The 24,279-nt window shown below is 42.1% G+C and overlaps 1 protein-coding gene across 3 annotated transcripts in view; it reads left to right on the top strand.

Moving 5' to 3' along the window:
* The first annotated feature begins 280 nt into the window (after positions 1-280).
* IPO7 (importin 7) overlaps positions 281-24,279 on the top strand; it is a 61,041-nt gene continuing 37,042 nt past the window's right edge. Inside the window, exons 1-3 of one of the 3 annotated variants that reach the window (XM_024254968.3) lie at positions 281-559; positions 18,344-18,425; positions 23,429-23,582. In XM_024254968.3, coding sequence (XP_024110736.1) covers positions 476-559; positions 18,344-18,425; positions 23,429-23,582 — 320 coding nt within the window. In that variant the 5' untranslated portion in view covers positions 281-475. Of the gene's footprint in view, positions 560-7,455; positions 7,557-18,343; positions 18,426-23,428; positions 23,583-24,279 lie in introns of those variants that run through there. The other 2 variants (XM_063728149.1, XM_024254969.3) reach the window with 2 other exon arrangements.

The following is a 24,279-nucleotide window of genomic DNA, read 5'->3' as shown; positions in this document are numbered from 1 at the left end:
AATCAGAAACACATCTCAAATTGCTTTTCAGAAAGTTTCCTTAAATTACGCAGCCATTAGCAATAGATTTCACCACACACTGTATCTGATTCCCTTTATGATCACAGTGGATATAGTATGTGAAGCCTTTTGTAATTGATTGTTTTACTTTTCTTTTTGTGGAATTTGAACACTTTTCGTTTTTGAATAGAAAGACTTGTCTGTAGGAACGACAGCTCAGGCAGCCACGTGGGCTGCGGACTGTGTTTGTGGACTACATCTCCCAAAGTGCTCCGCAGGCGCGCCCACAGGAAGTCGCCAGAGCATCTCCCGCCTCCTCGCCGAGGCGAAGAGGTTCTATCCGGGGCCTTGGCGCTTCTCTTTCCTTTCGCGCCGGTTGCCGCTGCGGAGCGCGGCGGGTCCATGTGCGCAGTGAGTGGCGCTATTCCTGGCCCAGTAGCACCCGAGCCCCGGGTTTGACCGAGTCCGCGCTGCGATGGACCCCAACACCATTATCGAGGCCCTGCGGGGCACCATGGACCCAGCCCTGCGTGAGGCCGCGGAGCGCCAGCTCAATGAAGTAAGGACGCCCGGCTAGCGGTGGCGGCGGGCAGGCGGGCAGACAGAAGTGGCAGGCCGAGCCCCCGGGGCCTGGCCGGAGGCGCGGACGACGTCGTTGAGGGCCCCAGCAGGAGGGTGGGGCGAACATCTGACGGCGACTTCCACGCCGGGGCGCCTTGGTGTGGTGTGCTGGTGGTGGCTGCAGCCAAGGCTGCCTTTGCTTCGGATCCTGAGCTGGGCCTCTGGCTGCGGTCTAGGCATGAGGAGCCGGCTGTGGCGAGGCGGGCGTGACGGGATGGACACATGGCCGGCTCGGGTGGCTGGCCGCCCTCTGGCTCATTCCCAGCTGGTTCCTCACGCCCAGGAGGGGGCGAAACTTACTGGGAGGTTTTTCAGATGTTTCTGAGACCAGTCTCGCCGTCGCAGGGTTTGGAAGGGCTCATGGGAATGCCGGCTGGTCCTTTGGGGGCTGCGCCTGTCATCCTTGTCACTTTGCTGGGCTGATCAGTGGCCTACCTCGGGCACAACTTCCTCCTCTCTGGCTGAGTTGCTAGGGAAGGCTTTCAAAGGCAAGCCCGCGCCTCTTTGGCAGGACAGGGGTAGTGCGGGACACTCACAGAGTCTGATCCCTGCTCTTCCGCTGTCACAATGCTTCAGTCGGGGAGCTGGCTTATGTAGTGGAAAGGATCAGGTGAAGTGCACCCTTCTAGGTATAGCTGCACCACTGATTCCTTGAGTGACCTTGGGCCAGTCGCTTAACCTCTTGATCCTGAGTTTTTCCCATTCATAAAATTACGCCACAGAGTTGCTGTGACAGGTGAGAGAATGTTAAGTCTGAGTACCTTGGAATGTGCAGAGCTCCTTATCAGTTCAGATATTGCATTCTCTGAAGGTTGTTTTTCTTTTCCCCCTATATTTTGTGGGGACCGCTCCTTGGAAAACAGCTTAATTGCATGAATATTTATTGTACTATCTCCAGTGTCATTCTTTGTTTCTAAACTTTTGCAGTTTTACTTATTAATGATCAGTATTTTAAAGCCTTCTTAAAAGGGCTGCTGTAACTTTTCTGCCAGTTAGTAATTATTCTTTAGCATGCTGCTGAATCTGCCAGCTTTACTGAACTTTAGTGTACATTTTTTAACTGAAAAATAAATCACACTTTAAAATAGAAATTCAACTATTTTATGCGTCTTTTAGCTGGTAAGTAAATAATTTAAAAACATTGTTTATATTGACTTACCAGAAACAGCAGAAATATTACTAATTGGACTTTTTCAGTGTAAAGGGCTGCACTAGAGATCCCTGCCCTCACGGAACTTACAGTTCAAGAAAACTACCTACAGAGTTTACACAAATTAAATGTAAAATTATTTCAGAATGTTAAATCTATTTTATATGTAAATGAGATCATTATTATACCACACGAAGTGATGATTACATGTTCAAATTTTTAGACTCAGAGTCACCTTGGGAGGAGCTTAGGTTTTTTTGGATATAAAATAGTGAGTTGAACCGTATTACCATTTTGAACCACTACAAAACTATGGAAGGAGCAATGAATCACTTTTTGTTTTGATTTGCTTTGTGATAGACATGGGTTAAGTTGAAAATTATTTTGCTTGTTAAATAGTAATGCAGTTACAAGCCTAGAAAAGCTAAAAGTTTAGTCATGGTCATTTCTACCATGATTTTGCTCTAATCGCGTATTATTTTGACTAATTATACTTGCGTGTAATTATTAATTTTAAAAGTGAGTACTTGAAAGAGCTGCTTTGCTTCTACAAAAATTGGGGAAATAATACTTCCTGAAAATCTGAAATTCATTTATTCCTCAAATAGACATTACATGTCTAGTATATGCACTAACATCTGGTAATAGAAACCTGGGGTATTTTACAAGCTAGTTTTTGGAAGATAAACAAATGATCAAAATAGTATTCAAAGCCTTTTTTACTGAACCGTTAAACTACTGTTTTGGAATACTGTCAAACAGTGAACACCGCTAATCTGTCAAAGAAAATTTATTACATGGCCTTTATTTTTGTAATCCTTAGCTATTTACATTTCATACATTTCTTTCCATTATAACACCTAGATTTTTAAATATTCTTCCTAAGGTAAATTTTCTATTAGTATATTTACTTTCATTCCATTTTAATACACTGCTTCTCCCTCTCCCTTCTTCCATTTAAATATTTTTTGCTTTGACTTTCTTGTGGCAGAACATTGATTTGGGAGACAGATCTCAGATAAGTCTTGAATATATTTAAGAATGAGGAAGTAACATTTCTGAAAGGCTCTTGCTTTGGAGAAGATAGAAGAACGAATTATTCTATGATGTCTCTCATTCCAGTGAAGCTGTGTTTTGGTTCATTTAGAACCAAAGAAAAAGATCATTGACATTTGAATGAATCTCTTCACTAAGTGAAATAATCACTGACTCAATGTAAAATTTGTAAATGTTATTAAAGTGTTTATAGTGTAGATAGTTTCAAAACAGAATAGCCCTTCTGCCTCAGAGTCTTTGCACTTACTTAATTCCTTGGAACTCCTTTCACATAGTTATCCCCCTAACTTGTTCTCTCATTTCCTTCCATCCCTGTTCAAATGTCTCCTTATCACTGAGGAGTTCCTTGACCATCATACTCCCTATCTCCGTTCACTTGTTTTTCTCTATAGCATTGATTTGTCATACATATTTGGCTTATTTTTAAAATTAATTTTATTTGGCCAGGCATGGTGGCTCACGCCTGTAATCCCAGCATTTTGTGAGGCTGAGGCGGACAGATACTTGAGGTTGGGAGTTTGAGACCAGCCTGAGTCTCAAACTCCCAACATGGAGAAACCCCATCTCTACTAAGAATACAAAATTAGCTGGGCGTGGTGGCGCATGCTTGTAATCCCAGCTACTCAGGAGGCTGAGGCAGGAGAATCGCTTGAACCCGGGAGGCGGAGGTTGCGGTGAGCTGAGATCATGCCAGTGCACTCTAGCCTGGGCAACAAAGTGAGACTCCATCTCAAATTAATTAATTAATTAATTAAATTAAAAAAACTGGCTGGGCATGGTGGCTCATGCCTGTAATCCCAGCACTTTGGGAGGCCGAGGCGGGCGGATCACCTGAGGTTGGGAGTTCGAGACCAGCCTGACCAACATGGAGAAACCCCGTCTCTACTAAAAATACAAAATTAGCTGGGCGTGGTGGCGCATGCCTGTAATCCCAGCTGCTAGGGAGGCTGAGGCAGGAGAATCGCTTGAACCCGGGAGGTGGAGGTTGCGGTGAGCTGAGATCATGCCATTGCACTCCAGCCTGAGCAACAAGAGTAAAACTCCATCTCAAAAAATAAAAATAAAAATAAATAAATAAATAAATTTTTTTTTTTTTTTTTTTTTTGAGACGGAGTCTTGCTCTTGTTGCCTAGGCTGGAGTGCAGTGGCGCAATCTGAGCCCACTGCAACTTCTGCCTCCTGGGTTCAAGCAATTCTCCTGCCTCAGCCTCCCAAATAGCTGGGATTACAGGCACTTGCCACCACACCTGGCTAATTCTGTATTTTTAGTAGAGACGGGGTTTTACTGTGTTGGCCAGGCTGGTCTCCAACTCCTGACCTTGTGATCCGCCCGCCTCAGCCTCCCAAAGTGCTGGGATTGCAGGAATGAGCCACCATGCCCAGCCTATTTATTTATATTTATTTTTTGAGACAGGGTCTTGCTCTGTCACCCTGGCTGGAGTGCAGTGGCACCATCATGGCTCACTGCAGCCTCTCCCTCTTGGGCTCAAGCAACACTCCCACTTCAGCCTCCCAGGTAGCTGAGACTACAGGGATGTGCCACTATGCCCAACTAATTTTTGTATTTTTTGTAGAGACAAGGTTTCACCGTGTTGCCCAGGCTTATTTTTAACTTTTTCAGAGACAAGGCCTTGCTATGTTGCCCAGGCTGGAGTGCAGTGGGCTCCGCTGCACTACATAGTACACTACAGCCTAGAACTCTTGGCCTCAAACAGCCTCCTCCCGTCTGAGCCTCCCAAGTGGCTGGGACTACAGAGACGTGCTACCACGCCTGGCCTAATTTTACTTAACTTTTGTTCTCCCACTATAATTTTAAGTTTCATGAGGTCATGAATTGTTATTTTTTGTTATTGTTATTCCTTGATTTGCCAGTAATAGGCTTTATGACTGACTTCCTGTTATAATATTAATAAATAACAAGATTAGCTCTTTTATTTTTTAAAATTTATTATTATTATTATTATTTTTGTGGCAGGCTCTCACTCTGTTGCCCAGGCTAGAGTGCAGTGGCGTGATCTTGGCTCACTGCAGCCTCCAATCCCAGGTTCAAGCGATTCTCAGTCCTCAGCCTCTTGAGTAACTGAGACTACAGGTGCGTGCCACCACATCTGGCTAATTTTTGTATTTTTAGTAGAGACAGGGTTTTGCCATGTTGCCCAGGCTGGTCTCGAACTCCTGACCTCAAGTGATCCACCCACCTTGGCCTCCCAAAGTGCTGAGATTACAGGCATGAGCCACCACACCAGCCGGCATTTTTAAATATAATGCCAGGAAGATTTTTATGAAATTCTTATTCCGAAGGATAATTCCCAATCTGGTTCATGTAACAGCAAATGTCTGTGTGCTAGGCACTGAGCTAAGTAGTTAGATGCAGAGAAATTTGTAATCACTGCCTTTCTAGAGCTCCATAATCACCACGTCACTGGCCCTTACAATACATGTGGTCAGTACTATAATAAAGCTACATGTAAATTTTGGATGAGGAAACTATTAGATCTGATTTTGGCTAAGGTGGATATGATCTCAGCATCAGTAGTCTCTCCCGTTATATTTGCAGCCTGAGCCACCGTGCCGGGCCTAATGGTTTTATACATATGGGCAGCAGTGCTACTTTCTCACATGCTTTATATGAAAAAGTGATCTTGCTTTTGATAAGTTTCTTGATATTTTGTGTTGTGTTTTTTTTTTTTTAAACTCACACTACCCTGGATCACTTTTGGGATTGTCACAAAAGGTTAACTATTACTGCTGTATGTGATATACCTTACTTATAAATGGTTCATTTGATTTCATTTTATTAAAAGTATTTAATTAATGAAAATCTTAGGTCTGGAAAAGTGTAAAATAATGGCAGATTTGTAAGATAATTTGGAATGTTTAGAAATTAAGCAAAATATTTTAGGAAGACCAGAGTAGCCTGTAGTTTAGATAACATTCCTTCACCAGGAATATTTTGAAGTACTGTTCTGAGTTTGGGAGAAGGAAAGTCCCTGGATACTTTGGCTCTTAGATAGCAAGTTATTCAATGATGTAGCCTGTTAAAGATCTGAAAGAGGCTGGGCGCAGTGGCTCACGCCTGTAATCCCAGCACTTTGGGAGGTAAAAGCAGGAAGAGGATCGCTCGTCCAGGAGTTTGAGACCAGCCTGGGGAACATAGGGAGACCCAGTCACTACAAAAAAATTTTTATTTTAGCTAGAGCCTCGCTCTGTCACCCAGGCTGGAATGCAGTGGCGCAATCTTGGTTCACTGCAACCTCTGCCTTCTGGGTTCAAGTGATTCTCCTGCCTCAGCCTCCCGAGTAGCTGGGACTGCAGGCGCCCGCCACCACTCCTGGCTAATTTTTGTATTTTTGGTAGAGATGGGGTTTCACTTTGTTGGCCAGGCTGGTCTTGAACTCCTGACCTCAGGTGATCCACCTGCCTCCGCCTCCCAAAGTGTTGGGATTACAGACATGAGTCATGGCGCCCGGCTGCTAAATGATTTCTAATAAAAAAGTTTTTTTTTAAAGTTCCTAGTTGGAGGCCAGGTGCGGTGGCTCACGCCTGTAATCCAGCACTTTAGGAGGCCGAGGTGGGCGGATCACGAGGTCGGGAGTTCGAGACAAGCCTGGTCAACATAGTGAAACCCCGTCTCTACTAAAAATATGAAAAATTAGCCAGGTGTGGTGGTGGGTGCCTGTAATCCCAGCTACTTGGGAGACTGAGGCAGGAGAATCGCTTGAACCCGGGAGGCGGAGGTGCAGTGAGCCAAAATCACATCATTGCATTCCAGCCCAGGCAACAGTGTGAGACTCCGTCTCAAAAAAAGAAAAATAAAATAAAATAAAAGTTCTGGCCAGGCGTGGTGGCTCACGCCTGTAATCCCAGCACTTTGGGAGGCTGAGCCAGGTGGATCATGAGGTCAGGAGATCAAGACCATCCTGGCTAACATGGTGAAACCCCGTTTCTACTAAAAATACAGAAAATTAGCCGGGCATGGTGGTGGGTGCCTGTAGTTCCAGCTACTCAGGAGGCTGAGGCAGAATGGCGTGAACCTGGGAGGCAGAGCTTGCAGTGAGCAGAGATCACACCACTGCACTCCAGCCTGGGCGACAGCAAGACTCCATCTTAAAAAAAATAAATTAAATAACATAAAACTTCCTAGTTGGAAAAAATAAAAATAATATTGTAAAATTATTTTTATTGTTATTATTTTTTGAGACAGGGTTTCGTACTGTTACCCAGGCTGGAGTGCAGTAGTATGAACATGGCTTACGGCAGCCTTGACTCTCCTGAGATTAAGCTATCTTCCTGCCTCAGCCTCCCAACTAGCTGGGGCTACAGGCGTGCACAGCCACGCCTGGCTAAGTTTTTGATTTTTTGTAGAGACGAGGTCTGTCTTTGTTGCCCAGCCTTGACTCCCAAGTGCTAGAATTACAGGTGTGAGCCACTGCACCTGGCATATTACTGTTTTTTTAACAAAGGCAGAGGGACGCAGTGAAGAGCCTTAGCCTTGTCCTGAGTCTACGACTATAATGACTTAACCTCACTATGCCTTATGTTTCATGTAGCCAAAGTAGATGTCGTATTTGCCTTTGTCAAATTCTTTTTTTTTTTTTTTTTTGAGACGGAGTTTCGCTCTTGTTGCCCAGACTGGAGTGCAATGGCGCAATCTCGGCTCACCGTAACCTCCACCTCCCGGATTCAAGCGATTCTCCTGCCTCAGCCTCTTGAGTAGCTGGGATTACAGGTATGCATCACCATGTCTGGCTAATTTTGTATTTTTAGTAGAGACAAGGTTTCTCCATGTTGGTAGGCTGGTCTTGAACTCCTGACCTCAGGTGATCCGCCCACCTTGGTCTCCCTAAGTGCTGGGATTACAGGTGTGAGCCACTGTGCCCGACTTGTCAAATGCTTTAGTAACAAGAAAGGTTGGAAGTTCCTTGGCTCTTGAAATTACCTGGTTGTATTTTATGTAAAAATCTGATAGCAAAGGATTCTTCTACCTCCTATGTTCCTTAAAAATGGTCTGAAGTATAGTAGCTAATTGAAAGTCTGTTTGGTTATATTTCAATGGAGAGAAATAATACAAAGTTACAGTTTTGGCCGGGTGCGGTGGCTCAGGCCTGTAATCCCAGCACTTTGGGAGGCCAAGGTGGGTGGATCACCTGAGGTCAGGGGTTTAAGACCAGCCTGGTCAACATGGCAAAACCCTGTCTCTACTAAAAATACAAAAATTAGCCGGGCATGGTGTTGCATGCCTGTAATCCCAGCTACTCAAGAGGCTGAGGCACAAGAACCGCTTCAACCTGGGAGGCAATGGCTGAAGTGAGCCAAGATTGCTCCACTGCACTCTAGCCTGGGCGACAGCAAGACTCTGTCTCAAAAAAAAAAAAAAGTTACGGGTTTGAAGAGTGTGTTTTAAAAGATACTGATATTAGTGATTACATTGGAAAATGTGGGTCCAGAGGGAAAACTGATTTTGAAGACATGAGTTACATACAGAGTGTCCAGTTTGAGGAGCTGGTAAACATCAAGTAGAAAAAGTCTAGCAGGCAATTGGAATGTGGAGCTGAAGTTTAGGAGAGAAAGCAGCAATGGAAAAGTGATATTCTTCTGCAGGCAGGTGATTACAGTAGTATGATCCAAAGGTATAGGATGGAATAGAGGGCTAAACTTTCAACCATGCCTATTTTGAGTACTTTGATAAACATCTGAAAAAGCAGACTGGAGATTTTGTGCATAAAAGTAAGAGAGAAGCCAAAAAAGATAATTTTAGGAAGGTTGCTTGTGGTTAGTGTTTAGTTTCCTTTTTCTTTTTTTCTTGAGACGGAGTCTCACTGTTGCCCAGGCTGGAGTGCAGTGGCACCGTGTCAGCTCACTGCAACCTCCATCTTCTGGGTTCAAGCAGTTCTCTTGCCTCAGCCTCCCTAGTAGCTGGGATAACAAGGCAACCACCACCACGTCCAGCTAATTTTTATATATTTTTAGTAGAGAAGAGGTTTCATCACGTTGGCCACGCTGGTCTCAAACTCCTGACCTCAGGTGATCCGCCCTCCTCGGCCTCCCAAAGTGTTGGGATTACAGGCGTAAGCCACCACACCAGGCCTAATTTCCTTTTTCTTACATAGATTTAATAAATTCTCTACTAAAGAGCATGAATTACTTTTGAAAATGAGTAAAAAAATTTTAGAAAAAGGAAAGGGGTGTTGATACTCCTAAATGAGAGAGGTTAAACAAACTGAAGACTTCCTGGGAAAATGCCTTAAAGTATCGGTAACCTTGGAAAAGCAATTTCTAATTTTTTTCTTTTAATTTTTTTATTTTTTGAGACAGTCTGTCTCCCAGCTGTAATTCAGTGGCGCTATCTCGGCTCACTGCAACTTCTGCCTCCCAGGTTCAAGCGATTCTCCTGCCTCAGCCTCCCAAGTAGCTGGGACTACAAGTGTGCACCACCACGCCCAGCTAATTTTTGTATTTTTAGAGATGGGTTCCACCATGTTGGCCAGGATGGTCTCCATCTCTTGACTTCGTGATCCGCCCTCCTCAGCCTCCCAAAGTGCTGGGATTGCAGGCGTGAACATCGTTCCCAGCCTTTTAATTTTTAAAATTATTATTAATTTTCCACATGGTCTGAGGGGAAAGCAGTTTCTGATTACAGTGTTAGTGAGTGGAATGCTAGTAAGGGGGCAGGATAAGATTGTAAGTTAAAAGGGTGGCCATATTGGGAAATTCGTTGATGTGAGTGTGCGTTTTTCTTTTTCTATTTTTTAAAGTTGAACTTATTTTGGGTGGCAGAGAAAGCAGCAGGGAAGCTAGCTGTGTAGTAGAATAGGGCCTAGGTTTTTGAGGCCTATTGCTACTACCTGTTGTACTAATAGTTTTTCATTCATGTTTTATAGTCATCAGTCCTTGAATTACATTCTTCATTACATTCTTCACAGTGCTTCAAGACCTCATTTTCCTATAGCATAAATCTGATCATGTAAAACCCTTCACAAAAAATTCATACTCATTAAATTTTTTGGCCACAACCTACCAATTCATTTTTATCTTTCACTGTTCAAAGTCTTCTCTGATTTCTGAATTTACGTCCCTTAGGTTCTAACTTGAAATTTTACTTACTAGCCCAATTGGAATTAAACTCCCAACGTAACTTCATATTGATCTTTTTTTCTCCATAGTGTCTGGCGCATTGTCAGTACTAGTAAGTAGAGTGGAGTTGGGTTTGTTGAAGAATTTTGATGAGATGAATTAAGGGTGACTATTGAAATTATCTGGGTTGATGACAGATAATGAGAAGATTCAAAGATGTCTAGGAAGGTGGTTTTGTGTCATGGTTAAGAGCTTTTGAAACTAGAGTATTAGGAGTTTTAGCCCTAATTAATGATGTATAATGACTCATTTGGTGCTTCAGTTCTATGCTAGAATCCAGGAGCTTGAGAAGGGGACTACTGGGCATATAATTAGGGGCAGCATCCAGAAGTTATATTTATATTTTGACTCATAAAAAATCTATTGTAGCATCTTCTGAGGCCTGTATTGATGTTTGCCAAATTGTTGACAATAATACCATAATTGCCCAAATTTTAAAGGGTTTTTGTGATAAAGATTGATACTAGTGATATTTTTAATTAAGCTTATTTTATTTTTATTTTTATTTTTTGAGATGGAGTTTCACTCTTTTGCCCAGGCTAGAGTGCAGTGGTATGATCTCGGCTCACTGCAACCTCTGCCTCCCAGGTTCAAGCCATTCTCCAGCCTCAGCCTCCCGAGTTGCTGGGATTACAGGCGCCCCCCACCATGCCCGGCTAATTATTGTATGTTTACCAGAGATGAGGTTTCACCACGTTGGCCAGGCTGGTCTCGAACTCCTGACTTTGTGATCTGCCCGCCTCGGCCTCCCAAAGTGCAGGGATTACAGGTGTGAGCCACCGCCCCTGGCCCTCATTTGTTACCATTTTTGGGAGAATACAAGTCTTCATGTCTTAAGGATTTCAGGTGGGTAGAAATGTGTATGGGGCAGCTAGATGGATGTCCCTGGTTGAGATTGCCTGTGCTGTATCCCCGCTAACAGAAATATCCTTTCTTATTTTTAACTTTAGCTTAGTTGTCTGAAAGTTATAAAGTTATGCTTTTTTTTTTGAGATGGAGGCTTACTCCGTTCCCCAGGCTGAAGTGCAATGGCGCAATCTCGGCTCACTGCAACCTCTGCCTCCCAAGTTCTAGTGATTCTCCTGCCTCAGCCTCCCAAGTAGCTGGGATTACAGGCAGCCGCCACCACATCTGGCTAATTTTTGTATTTTTTTTTTTTAAATAAAGACAGGGTTTTACCATGTTGGTCAGGCTGGTCTCGAACTCCTGACCTCAGGTGATCCACCCATCTCAGCCTCCCAAAGTGCTGGGATTACAGGCGTGAGCCACCAGGCCTTGCTGAAAGTTATGCTTTTTTTCATCCATCACACTTTTAAAATTTATACTTATATGTTTTTGAAGGTAATTAATAAGGTTAATAAAGTGATGAGTGTTGGGCCGGGCGTGGTGGCTCACCCCTATAATCCCAGCACTTTGGGAGGCTCAGGTGGGTGGACCACTTGAGGTCAGGAGTTGGAGACCAGCCTGGCCAACATGGTGAAAATCCATCTCTACTAAAAATACAAAAATTAGCTGGGTGTAGCAGCACATGTCCCTGTAATCCCAACTACTCAGGAAGCTGAGGCAAGAGAGTCATTTCAACCTGGGAGGCGGAGGTTGCAGTGAGCTGAGATTGCGCCACTGCACTCCAGCCAGGGAGACAAAGCGAGACTCCATCTCAAAAAAAAGTGATAAGTGCTTATTTTCATAGTTCAGTGTTATCGATTTAACTATTCACACATTTAAAGTATGCAATACAGTGGCTTTTAGTATGTTCACAGTTGTACAGCCATCACCCAATCTTTAAAACATTTCCATCACCCCACAAAGAAAATTCATATCTTACCAGTCACTCCCCATTCCGCCCCGACCCCATTCCTAGCCCTAGGCAACAATCCTATTTTCTATCTATGTAGATTTGTGTATTCCAGACATTTCATGTAATTCAATCATACAATATGTAGTCTTTTGTGACTGGCTTCTTTCATGCAGTATTATGTTTTCAAAGTTCATGCATTATTGTAACATGTATCAGTATTTCATTTTTTTAATTGCCGAATAGCATTCTATTGTATGTATCGATAAGACACATTTTACTTTCATTAGTTGATGGGCATACAGGTTGTTTCCACTTATGGGTATTATGAGTAATGCTACTGTGAAAGTTGGGGTAAAAATAGTCTCAATTTTGTTTTTTTAGGTTAAATCTGGGTAACCAGCACCCAGACCAAGACACATGTAACATTTTCATTGGCCTAGAAAGTTTCCGTGATACTCTTCCTATTCAGTACTGTTTCTCCTCCAAGTTACTGTTTTTCTGACTTCTATTACTATGGGTTAGATTTGCCTGCCTTAACACACGTAATGTAGCTATACATCTGTTCAGCCAACAAAAACAATGGTGGTTTTTGTTGTTGTTTAGAGTTGAGGTCTTGCTTTGCTGCCCAGGCTGGAGTGGAGTGGTGATCATAGCTCACTGCAGCCTCGAACTGCAAACGCATGCTTCCATTTCCAGCTATTATAATTTTTAGGCTGGGCGCAGTGGATCACGAGGTCAGGAGTTCAAGACCAGCCTGGCCAAGATGGTGAAACCCCGTCTTTACTAAAAATACAAAATATATATATATATATATTAGCCGGGCGCGGTGGCAGGTGCCTGTAATCCCAGCTACTCGGAAGGCTGAGGCAGGAGAATCACTTGAACTCGGAAGGTAGAGGTTGCAGTGAGCTGAGATTGCGCCACTGCACTCCAGCCTGGGCGACAGAGTGAGACTCCGTCTCAAAAAAAAAAATTTTTTTTTAAAATTTTCTGTAGAGGTAGTGTCTTGCTATGTTGCTCAGGCTGGTCTTGAACTCGTGACCTCGGGTGATCCTCCTGCTTCAGCCTCCCAAAGCACTGGGATTACAGGTGTGAGCCACTGTGCTGGGCAGTTTTTGTTGTTCCAACATGGCTCCCAAACATAAACCAACAGTTTAATCTGGGGTTCTAATCATATAAAGTAGTCTGTTTCAAGTTAAGGAAAAACTTCAATGTTGGGATCTCAAAAGAGATTGTATACACAAAACCATATATGTGTGCTTTGTGGACGATTTAAGGAACTAAAGGGTAACTTGGCTATACATCGATTTACATCTTACTGATGTTAGAGCGTACTCTGATGTTAGAGCGTACTGAATGTGGATATATAAAGGATATAAAATTTGTTACGTCTTGATATTTGCTAAGATATTTTCTGTGTTGTTTTATATACTCCTTATAGCCATCCTCTGAAGTAGATTTTGTTATTCTTATTTTGTAATTGAGACTTAGATTTACTGAATCAACTTGTTGAAGGCTTAGCATTCTAGGAAGTGGCATCACCTAGATTTACAACCAAGACTGTCTGATTGCAGCAGTTCATTCCAGGAATTCATGATTTGATGCAGGAGATAAGATATATACTGTAATGTAAATGGTCTGAAAAGTGCCTTAGTAGTGTGGATAGTAGTGTCCTTTGGGCTCATCCGTCTGTCCCTTAAATATAAAAACCTTTCTCACTCTACACTGCCCCTAGGCAATCACATCTTCCAAGGCATTTATTTCTTGGCTTTTCCAATCCATTCAGTGAATTTTTTTAATAGCTTAAATGCCAAGTGTCATATGAAGAACTGGGGATATAAACAGTATAGTCCTTACTCAGTGGGGCTTAGAGTCTAATTAATAGGAGAAACAGGCGTAAGACCCATCTACAAATATAGTAAACAAATATGTAATAAGCATTATGAAGAAAAATAATGGTTATGAGAGCAATACGGAGCCCTACTTTAGCTTGAGTGATCAGGCAGAAAAGGCTTCTCTAAGGAAATAATGTTTAAGCCGAGACCCAAAGAATGTGAAGCTGTGAACCAGTTAACTGGTGGAGCATGCAAGAGAAGGATGTTGTAGTTAGAAAGACACAGCATGTACAAAGACTCTGAAATGAAGTCATGTGTTTCATTTTGCTTTTATTATTTTTTAATTGATACATGATAATTGTATAATACATATCTATGGGGTACAGTGGTGTTTCAGTACATGTATACAACAACGTAATGATCAAATCAGGGTAATTAGCATATTCATCTCAAATGTGTATCACTTCTTTGGGCTAGGAACATTGAAAATCTGCTCTTCTAGCTATTTGAAAATATACAATAAATTGTTGTTAATTATGGTTACCCTACAGTGCTATAGAACACTAGAACTTACTAGTTCTATCTAGCTGTGATTTTGTATCTGTTAAATATGTTTCTTTCTTGTTGAAAGAACCTAAAGGCTGGTAGGTGGGGCAGTGAGGGGAGCGTGTTGAGAAAGTTTTTTAAAATGGGACTGAAGAAAATGGCAGGGACGAGATGTCTTCATGTAGGACCTTGGAAGGTGCAGTAGAAAGCTTGTTAAAAGGTTTGCTTAAAGGGGATTGATTTATAATTTTAAAGGATCTTTGGCTGCCAAATGGAGAATGATTGGGGGCACAAATAGTTAAATTAAGAGGGATGATAGTCACTTGGACTAGGTTGGTGTTCATGGGAATGGAGAAAGTGGATGCATTTTTTTTTTTTTTTTTGAGACGGAGTTTCGCTCTTGTTGCCCAGGCTGGAGTACAATGGCACGATCTCGGCTCACCACAACCTCCATCTCCTGGGTTCAAGCGATTCTCCTGCCTCAGCCTCCCGAGTAGCTGGGACTACAGGCATGTGCCACCACCCCGGCTAATTTTGTATTTTTAGTAGAGACAGGGTTTCTCCATGTTGGTCAGGCTGGTCTTGAACTCCTAACCTCAGGTGATCCACCCGCCTCGGCCTCCCAAAGTGCTGGGATTACAGTCATGAGCCACCGTGCCCGGCAGCATTTTAAAGAAGGATTTTGGGTATAGAATTGACAGGACTTGATATATTAAATTGGGTTGATGAAGAGGAAAGTGGTGAGTATTACTGTGAGGATAGTGATGAGAGGTTGGGAGAAGTGGTGCAGGGAAGTAGAGTAATAATTTTGAGGGGAAAATTATGCTTTGTAAAGATAGTGATTGGATGAGATCATCTGGGGAGAAGAAAGATGGCCTATGACCAAGTCCTGGTGAATTCTAGCATTTATAGATTAAACAGGATGAGAAATCAGTAAAGGAGCCTGAGAAGGATGAGAGACCAGAATAAATAGTATGCTGAATGGCATAGGTGGAAGGGTGTTTAAGTAAAGTGATAGTGGTTGGCAGTGTTCACATCTAGGGTAGTGGAAAGGGTCAATACCTCCCTTTCATCCACCTAACTCCTTCTGTTCAGGTCTTCTGTATTAGGGGATCCTCCTTTTGATTCTTCCATACTGCTACTTCTTCCATTACACACTTTTCCCTTGGTAACTATGAGGGATCGGTTCCAGGACCCCCACGGACATCAAAATTCATGGATGCTGAAGTCGCTTAATCTAAAATGGTGTAGTATTTGCTTATAACCTGTACACATCCCCTTGAACCCTTTAAATCTTTCTAGATTGCTTTTAATACCTAATACAATGTAAATGCTATGTAAATAGTTGCTGTACTTGTATTAAGTATTGTATTATTTTTATTGTTGTATTGTTATTTAAAAATTTTTGTCCCCAAATGTTTTTCATCTGTGGTTGGTTGAATTCATGGATTTGGAACTCACAGATATGGGGGTGCCGACTGTATTTTATTGCAATTATCTCCGATTGTACTATATTGCAATTATCTATTTGGTTATCTTGTACTTCTTGACAACACTGTAAATTGCCGTGAGGTCATAGAGCCCGGTTGTCATATTCAACCCTGTAGTCTCAGCTCCTGGCATGTCTTATACCACAAACACCTAAATAAGTAATTTTTGGAGTGATTGAAAGAATAAAGTCTAGATTCTAATGTGAAATAATTTTCTATATTCAAAGGAAAATTATATTCAAAGGAAAATTCTGCACCCAGCTGGAAAATTCTCTATAAGAATGTGTTTGCAGAGTGGGGTAAAGTCTGTAAGAAGATACCAAAATAGCTGGGCGCAGGTGGCTCACGCCTGTAATCCCAGCACTTTGGGAGGCCGAGGTGGGTGGATCACCTGCAGTCAGAAGTTCGAGACCAGCCTGGCCAACATGGCAAAACCCCGTCTCTACTAAAAATACAAAAATTAGCTGGGTGTGGTGGCATGTGCCTGTAATCCCAGCTACTCTGGAGGCTGAGGCAGGAGAATCGCTTGAACCTGGGAGGTGGAGGTTGCAGTGAGCCAAGATTGCACCATTGCACTCCAGCCTGGGCGATAAGAGTGAAATTCCGTCTCAAAAAAAAAAAAAGAAGATACTAAAATAAAAATCAGAATATTGTTCATGTGAACATGTGTAGAAAAATACTTGAGCTAAAAGATGACAGTATAAGTGGTGGTTATATTGGGACAAAGGAGAATGAAACAGAAAATATAGAAGAAGCGATTTGACTTGAATGTTAATTTTAAAAAGATTGTTTTGCCCACCATTTCAAGATAAAATGTTCAGTTCTTTAAATGAGAAGCAGGCTAGGTGTGGTGGCTCATGCCTGTGATCCCAGCACTTTAGGAGACTAAGGCAGGAGCTCCTGAGCCTAGCCCAGCAGTTTAGGACCAGCCTGGGCAACATAGCGAGACCTGATATCTAACAACAACAACAAAGCAAACAAAAAATTTTTCAAAAAACAAAATCAGAAGCAAATATGACAAATTTAGGAATATGTAACCTTTTTGTACTGTTAATAAAAGTGATCCAGGTCTATAATGTAAAATGTGTAAAATTTAAAAATTTTAAAATGTGGGAAATTCTATTGCATATTCATATAAATTGTATTTATTAAATTTTGATTATATAGTCTGTATTCTTTTATTGTATGTTCAAAGCTATTGATTTTTAACTTTTCTTTTGAAATGTAACATGTATACACAAAGGTGGTCATAAGGTACAGTCAGTTTTCACAGACTGAGCACACTTGTATAAAACAGCAGTCATATCAAGAAATAACATTATTACCACCTTGGACACTACCCCCAAACTATTCATTGCAATCCGCCTGCCTTGGCCTCCCAGAGCCACCATGCCTGGACCAAACTGTTCATTTTTATTGATTTCGTATGTGTCTGGCCATTTAATGAAATGTTTCTAAGGAGAAATTACTTAAAAGAGGAAACAGGTGTCACAGAGGATATTGTTTTTGAGCTGCTGTCACCAGTGTAGGTTAAGAATGCTAGTTGGAGGGCCTGGCATGGTGGCTCACGCCTGTAATCCCAACACTTTGGGAGGCCAAGGCGGGCAGATCACAAGGTCAGGAGTTCGAGATCAGCCTGGCCAATATAGTGAAACCCCGTCTCTATTAAAAATACAAAAATTAGCCGGGCATGGTGGCGCCTGCCTGTAGTCCCAGATACTCGGGAGGCTGAGGCAGAAGAATTGCTTGAACCCAGGAGGCAGAGGTTGCAGTGAGCCGAGGTCATGCCACTGCACTCCAGCCCAGGCGACAGAGTGAGACTCTGTCTCAAAAAAAAAAAAAAAAAAAAAAGAATGTTAGTTGGGGGTCAGACGCGATGGCTCACGCCTGTAACCCCAATACTTTCAGAGGTCGAGGAGGGTGGATCACGAGGTCAGGAGTTCGAGACCAGCCTGGCCAATATGGTGAAACCCCGACTCTAGTAAAAATATAAAAAATTAGGGCTGGGCACAGTGGCTCACACGTGTAATCCCTGCACTTTGGGAAACTGACGCAGGCAGATCAAGAGGTCAGGAGTTCAAGACCAGCTTGGCCAATACAGTGAAACCCCGTCTCTACTAAAAAAATACAAAAATTAGCTGGGCATGGTGTTGCTAGTCCCAGCTACTCAGGAGGCTGAGGAAGGAGAATCGCTTGAACCCAGGAAGTGGAGGTTGCAGTGAGCCGAGATCACGCCACTGCACTCTGGCCTTGGGGGCAACAGTAAGACTGTGTCTCAAAAAAAAAAAAAAAAAAAAAATTAGGGTGTGGTCGTGCGCACCTGTAGTCTCAGCTACTTGGGAGGCTGAGGCAGGAGAATCACTTCAACCTGGGGAGGCGGAGGTTGCAGTGATCCAAGATTGTGTCACTGCACTCCAGCCTGGGCGACAGAGTGAGACTCTGTCTCAAAAATTAAAGAAAAAAGAATGCTAGTTGGGATAAATGGGAAGTGCAGTGCTATACAGGCTAATGCAAACATCCAAAAAGTTTTAGGATTTAAGTCATCAAATTCCTTAAAGTTCAGTATAAGGGAGTGATGAGAAATAAGGCTGGAACCAGTAATGAAGAGCCTTTTGTGCGAGCCAAGCAATGGAAATGTATTGGAGCCTCTTTGATCTGTAATTTTAAAGTACATTTATTTGCAGAAGTTTAAAATGGACTTTTTTCTTTGTAGGCACACAAGTCTCTGAATTTTGTCTCAACACTGCTCCAGATTACTATGTCGGAACAGCTGGATTTACCTGTGAGACAGGCAGGCAAGTTTCCTAAATTATTTTGAGTGTATGTAATCTATTGTTTAAAAGGTTCATAATCGAATAGCAGAAGTGTCTTGGGATGGCCCTTTGGCATTTTTTTCCCCCCAGGTAATTTGTTTACCTTCAGTGTTTACAGCTAACATCAGGTACCTTGATATCTGGTGGCAGAGTTTAAAGGAATAATTTGACATTTAGTTGAATTAAAATAGAAGCTTCAAATAGAAATTGATGGGGTTTATTAAAAGGTTCTATGTATTTTTAGAGTCCTTCCCTGATGGGTGATTATAAGACTCAAACATGTTTGTTTATATAGTCATCTCTTACCACCTTTTTGCTTTTATCGTTTTAACAGTTTAAAAAGTATTATACTATTTTTAGTTCCTGTTCAACATATTGAGCCACTTCCCTCAGTATCAGATAGTCTGAAAATGTGGCATACTACTTTTCTGAATATTATGTTAGTCTGTAAAAAATAATGGAGTTTACATTTTTATTTATTTTTTATTTTTTTGAGACAGTCTCTCTCTGTCCTCCAGGCTGGAGTGCAGTGGTGCGAACGCGGCTCACTACAACCTCTGCCTCCCAGGTTCAAGCGATTCTTCTGCCTTAGCCTCCCGAGTAGCTGGGATTACAGGCGTGAGCCACCACTCCCAGCCTTTTCATTTCTTTTTAATTTATTTGCAGATGTAATAATTTTGTTATGGGAAATATAAAGTACCAATAATTTCATCATTCTAGAAAAACAGATTACATTTTTGTGTTATTTCTTGCTGTTCTTTTCCCCTACAGCTATTTTGTTAAAAATTTTGTTGGGGCTGGGTGCGGTGGCTCACGCCTGTAATCCCAGCACTTTGGGAGGCCCAGGCGGGGGGATCACGAGATCAGGAGATCGAGACCATCCTGGCTAACACGGTCAAACCCTGTCTCTACTAAAAATACAAAGAATTAGCCGGGCGTGGTGGCGGGCGCCTGTAGTCCCAGCTACTCAAAAAAAAAAAAAAAAAAAAATTGTTTTCTCACTTCACTTAATGTTGTATACTGAGTATTTCCCTTTTCTTTACATAGTTCCGGACTTCAGTTTTTTTTTTTTTTTTTTTTTGAGACGGAGTCTCGCTCTGTCGCCCAGGCTAGAGTGCAGTGGCGCGATCTCGGCTCACTGCAAGCTCCGCCTCCGGGGTTCACGCCATTCTTCTGCCTCAGCCTCCCAAGTAGCTGGGACCACAGGCGCCTGCCACCACGCCCGGCTAATTTTTTGTATTTTTTAGTAGAGACGGGGTTTCACCGTGTTTACCAGGATGGTCTTGATCTCCTGACCTCGTGATCTGCCCGCCTTGGCCTCCCAAAGTGCTGGGATTACAGGCGTGAGCCACCACGCCCAGCCTTCAGATTCATATTTTAATGGCTAAATAATTAGCCATAATATGCCATATGCAGTAAACTGTTAAAATTTTTAGAAATAGAATTTAGTCTGAGGTCTGTTTTGTTAACAGTATATTTTCATTTTCAGTGCCTAAAATGTTGCCTAGTACAGTGTAGGTACTCAGGAAATACATGAATTTAAATAATTTATCACTTTAAATTAATTAATTAAATAACCTGGACTCTGCTAGGCAGATAGGAATTATTATTATTATTATTATTTTTTAGACAAACTGGCTGTATTGCCCAGGCTAGAATTCAGTAGCTCCATCTTTTTTTTTTTTTGAGTCGGAGTCTTGCTCTGTCGCCCAGACTGGAGTGCAGTGGCGCGATCTCGGCTCACTGCAAGCTCCGCCTCCCGGGTTCACGCCATTCTCCTGCCTCAGCCTCCCGAGTAGCTGGGACTACAGACGCCCGCCACCATGCCCGGCTAATTTTTTGTATTTTTAGTAGAGACAGGGTTTCACCGTGTTAGCCAGGATGGTCTCCATCTCCTGACCTCGTGATCCGCCTCACCTCTGCCTCCCAAAGTGCTGGGATTACAGGCGTGAGCCACCGCACCCGGCCGTCAGTAGCCTCATCTTGACTCACTGTAAACTCTGCCTCCCAGGCTCAAGCCATCCTCCCACCTCAGCCTCCTGAGTAGCTGGGACTATAGGCACGCACCATCATGCCCTGATAATTGTATTTTTTGTAGAGATGGGGTCCTGCCATATTGTCCAGGCTGGTCTCAAACTTGTGAGCTCAAGCGATCTGCCTTCCTGGGCCTTCCAAAGTGCCAGGATTATGTGCATGAGCCACCATGCCTGGCCATGACTTTTTTAAAAGCAAACAATTTTATGTAAATGACTGAACTCCCTGGTTAGCAGTAAATCTTTTTGTAAATATTTCTAATTTAATAGAAAAGGGTAATTTTTATTGTCTCCTATCCCTCCCTTCCCTTCCTTTCTTCCTTCCCTTCCTCCTTTCCCTCCTTCCCTTCCTTCCTTTCCTTTCTTCCACAGGGTCTTGATCCTTGCCCAGGCTGGGGTGCAGTGACTCAGTTATAGCTCACTGAATCTTCAAACTCCTGGGCTCAAATAATCTTTCTGCTTTAGCCTCCCAAGCATCTGGGGCTGCTGGCATGTGTCACTACACCCATCTAATTATTTTAATTTGCAGAGATGGAATCTCACTATGTTGCTGAGGCTGGTCTTTTTTTTTTTTTTGGTAGAAACAGGGTCTCACTGTGTTGCCCTGGCTGGTTTTGGCTTCCAAAGTATTGAGATTTACAGGCATTAGCCACTATGGCTGATCTTGAATTCCTGGCCTCAAGTGATCCTCTCGCCTCAGCCTCCCACAGTGCTGGGATCAAAGACATGAGCCACTGTGCCTGGTCTTGTTTCTTTTTTATATATATTCAAGTGTCATTTATCTTTTACTAGTGAAGCTTACATTTTCCCGTTTTTAGATAAGAATCTGCCTTTAAATCCAATATTTTACTAAGAAGTTAAGTGTTTGACCTTTAGGAGCGATATTAATAAATTCTAGAGACTTGGTTATGTGTATTAGAAAAACAAATTACGCTGGAAAGTTGTTTTAGTGTGTACACAGTTGGAAGCAGTTAAACTATGGAATTGGTCAAAACATTTAAAATATCATTAATTTAAAAATTATATACTTGGGGCTGGCCACGGTGGCTCGCATCTGTAATCCCAGCACTTTGGAAGGCCATAGATGGGGGATCATTTGAAGTCAGGAGTTCAAGACCAGCCTGGTCAACATGGTGAAACCCCTGTCTTTACTAAAAATACAAAAAAATTAGCCGGTGGTAGTGGCATGCACCTGTAATCCCAGCTACTCAGGAGGCTGAGGCAGGAGAATCGCTTCAGCATGGGAGATGGAGGTTGTGGTGAGCCGAGATTGTGCCATTTTACTCCAGTCTGGGAAACAGAGTGAGACCCTTTCTCAAAAAATAAAAAAAAATTATGTTCTTGGAATAATTGAATGACATTCTGTAGTGCATGGCATATGGTGGTTTCATCTGCTAGATTTCGAAGGATTAGTTCATTCTGTCTTTGCTCAAGCATTCTGGCTAGAGTAGACTGAATCATGAGATCCTCACAGTACAGTTCCAAGTTCTGTATTGTTGGCAAAAAATGTTTAAAATTCCGAATCACATAAGCATATATTCCATTCTTTACTTAGAATAGAAATATTCAGAGGTTGCATCCAGAGACATTGGGACTGTTGTGTGGTCTTAGTATTGGTCTCTATTCTGTTTTGGAGAAAAACAACCAAAATTCTGTAGTAGTAATAACCTGGACTTTATTTCCATCTCTACAAAATAAAATAATTAGATGGGTGATTCTTTATTGTAGATGTAGTTTATCTTAAAACCTTGGCTCACGCCTATAATCCCAGAACTTTGGGAGGCCGAAGCGGGTGGATCACGAGGTCAGGAGAGCGACACCATCCCGGCCAACATGGTGAAACCTCGTCTCTACTAAAAATACAAAAATTACCTGGGCATGGTGGTGCATGCCTGTAATCCCAGCTACTTGGGAGGCTGAGGCAAGGAGAATCGCTTGAACTAGGGAGTCAGAGGTTGCAGTGAGCCGAGATTGCACCACTGCACTCCAGCCTGGTGACAGAGCAAGACTCCATCTCATAAAAATACCTTGTTGAGGGGTATTTTAATATATAATCTTAATCTATTTGAAATACTATAATATGGAATATTTAATTCCTAAATTAAAGCAAACTAGAATATAAAAATCCTATTTCTGTCGGTTATCCTTGTTCAAATAAGTACAGGACTTGAGATAAGAATTGCTAATTAGAGAAGATCCAGTGTTTTGCAGAATTTAAGAATTAATTTTGGACAGTTTCCCTTTACAGTACATCTTACAGATTTGTGATTCTGTTCTCCCCCTCTCTCTGAAAGTGCTGGGTAAAAAGCTTTGCTAGCAGCCTGGATTTTACCACTTCATCAGTTTGTTAACTTTTGTCAAATAGCAATGTGCAAAGGTAGCAGTATGATAACTGACAGAAAAATAGCGGTCTATAATTTCTGAACACAGTAAATTCTCCCATAACATAATTTGAATTTGAAGTGGTATGGGATTGAAATACTTAAATTTATAGATTAAGAACCTTTATATGCTATGATTTTTCTGTGATAAGAATTGATTTTTTTATTACCTTTGTGTGATTAGTTGTAGAAGCTATGTTGGGATATGTATGATGGTTTTGTCTTTAGAGGCTTCATTTAGAAAACTGATTTGATTTAATTTAACTCGCCTATAGAAAACAGGGTTAAAAGTGTTGTGACGTTAAAAAAAACCAGTTTTCTCTGGGGTTGTTTATTTGCAGAGTTTTCTTACGCTGTGTGACTAGTAATAACTTTGTGCTTGATTGCTGTAACTGAGTGTTCAATTTGTGCATTATCAACTTTAAAAATAATTGAATATAGTATTTTGTTAATGAAAGCATAACTTTACAAACGATAGTGTGAAAGAAATACTTGAGGTATGGACACTTAATGGGATTTTCACAGTACTTTCACAGTAAACATTCTTTTGTCAAACTGATCTGTATTTTAGGTGTTATCTATTTGAAAAATATGATAACACAGTATTGGCCTGATCGAGAAACAGCACCAGGGGATATATCCCCTTATACTATTCCTGAAGAAGATCGCCATTGTATTCGAGAAAATATTGTAGAAGCCATTATCCATTCTCCTGAGCTCATCAGGTATGTATTGTTAAAATTTACCCATTTCTGCAGGTATGTAACTTTCAGAGTTTTTTTGTTTTTTGTTTTTTGTTTTTTTTTGAGATGGACTTTCCCTCTGTGGCCAGGCTGGAGTGCAGTGGCACAATCATTGCTCACTGCAGCTTCCGCCTCCCGGGTTCAAGCGATTCTCCTGCCTCTCAGCTCCGCGAGTAGCTGGGATTACAGGCACACGGCACCACGCCCAGCTAATTTTTGTATTTTTAATAGAGACAGGGTTTCACCATGTTGGTGAGGATGGTCTCGATTTCCTGACCTCGTGATCCAACTGCCTCGGCTTCCTAAAGTGCTGGGATTACAGGCGTGAGCCACTGCACCCGGCCTGCGTTTTGTTTTTTTCTGGGGGGCTTTTCAGAACATATAGGCCTGTTTTTTTTTGTAGCAGAAAACTTACCCAACAAATGCTATTGTAGGATTGTAGGAGAATGCCTTAGTCATTTTTTTTTTTTTTTTTTTTTTTTTTTTTTTTGAGATTGAGTCTTGCTCTGTCGCCCAGGCTGGAGTGAGGTGGCGCAATCTCGGCTCGGTACAACCTCTGCCTCCTGGGATCAAGCAATCCTCCTGCCTCAGTCTCCTGAGTAGCTGAGATTACAGGCGTGCACCAGCATCCCTGGCTAATTTTTGTATTTTTAGTAGAGACGAGGTTTTACCATGTTGG

Source organism: Pongo abelii, chromosome 9 (genome assembly GCF_028885655.2).
Source record: "Pongo abelii isolate AG06213 chromosome 9, NHGRI_mPonAbe1-v2.0_pri, whole genome shotgun sequence".
Classification (NCBI taxonomy): domain Eukaryota; kingdom Metazoa; phylum Chordata; class Mammalia; order Primates; family Hominidae; genus Pongo; species Pongo abelii.
The sequence above is the reverse complement of the archived record's forward strand: the minus strand, read 5'-3'. Positions and strand labels throughout refer to the sequence as shown.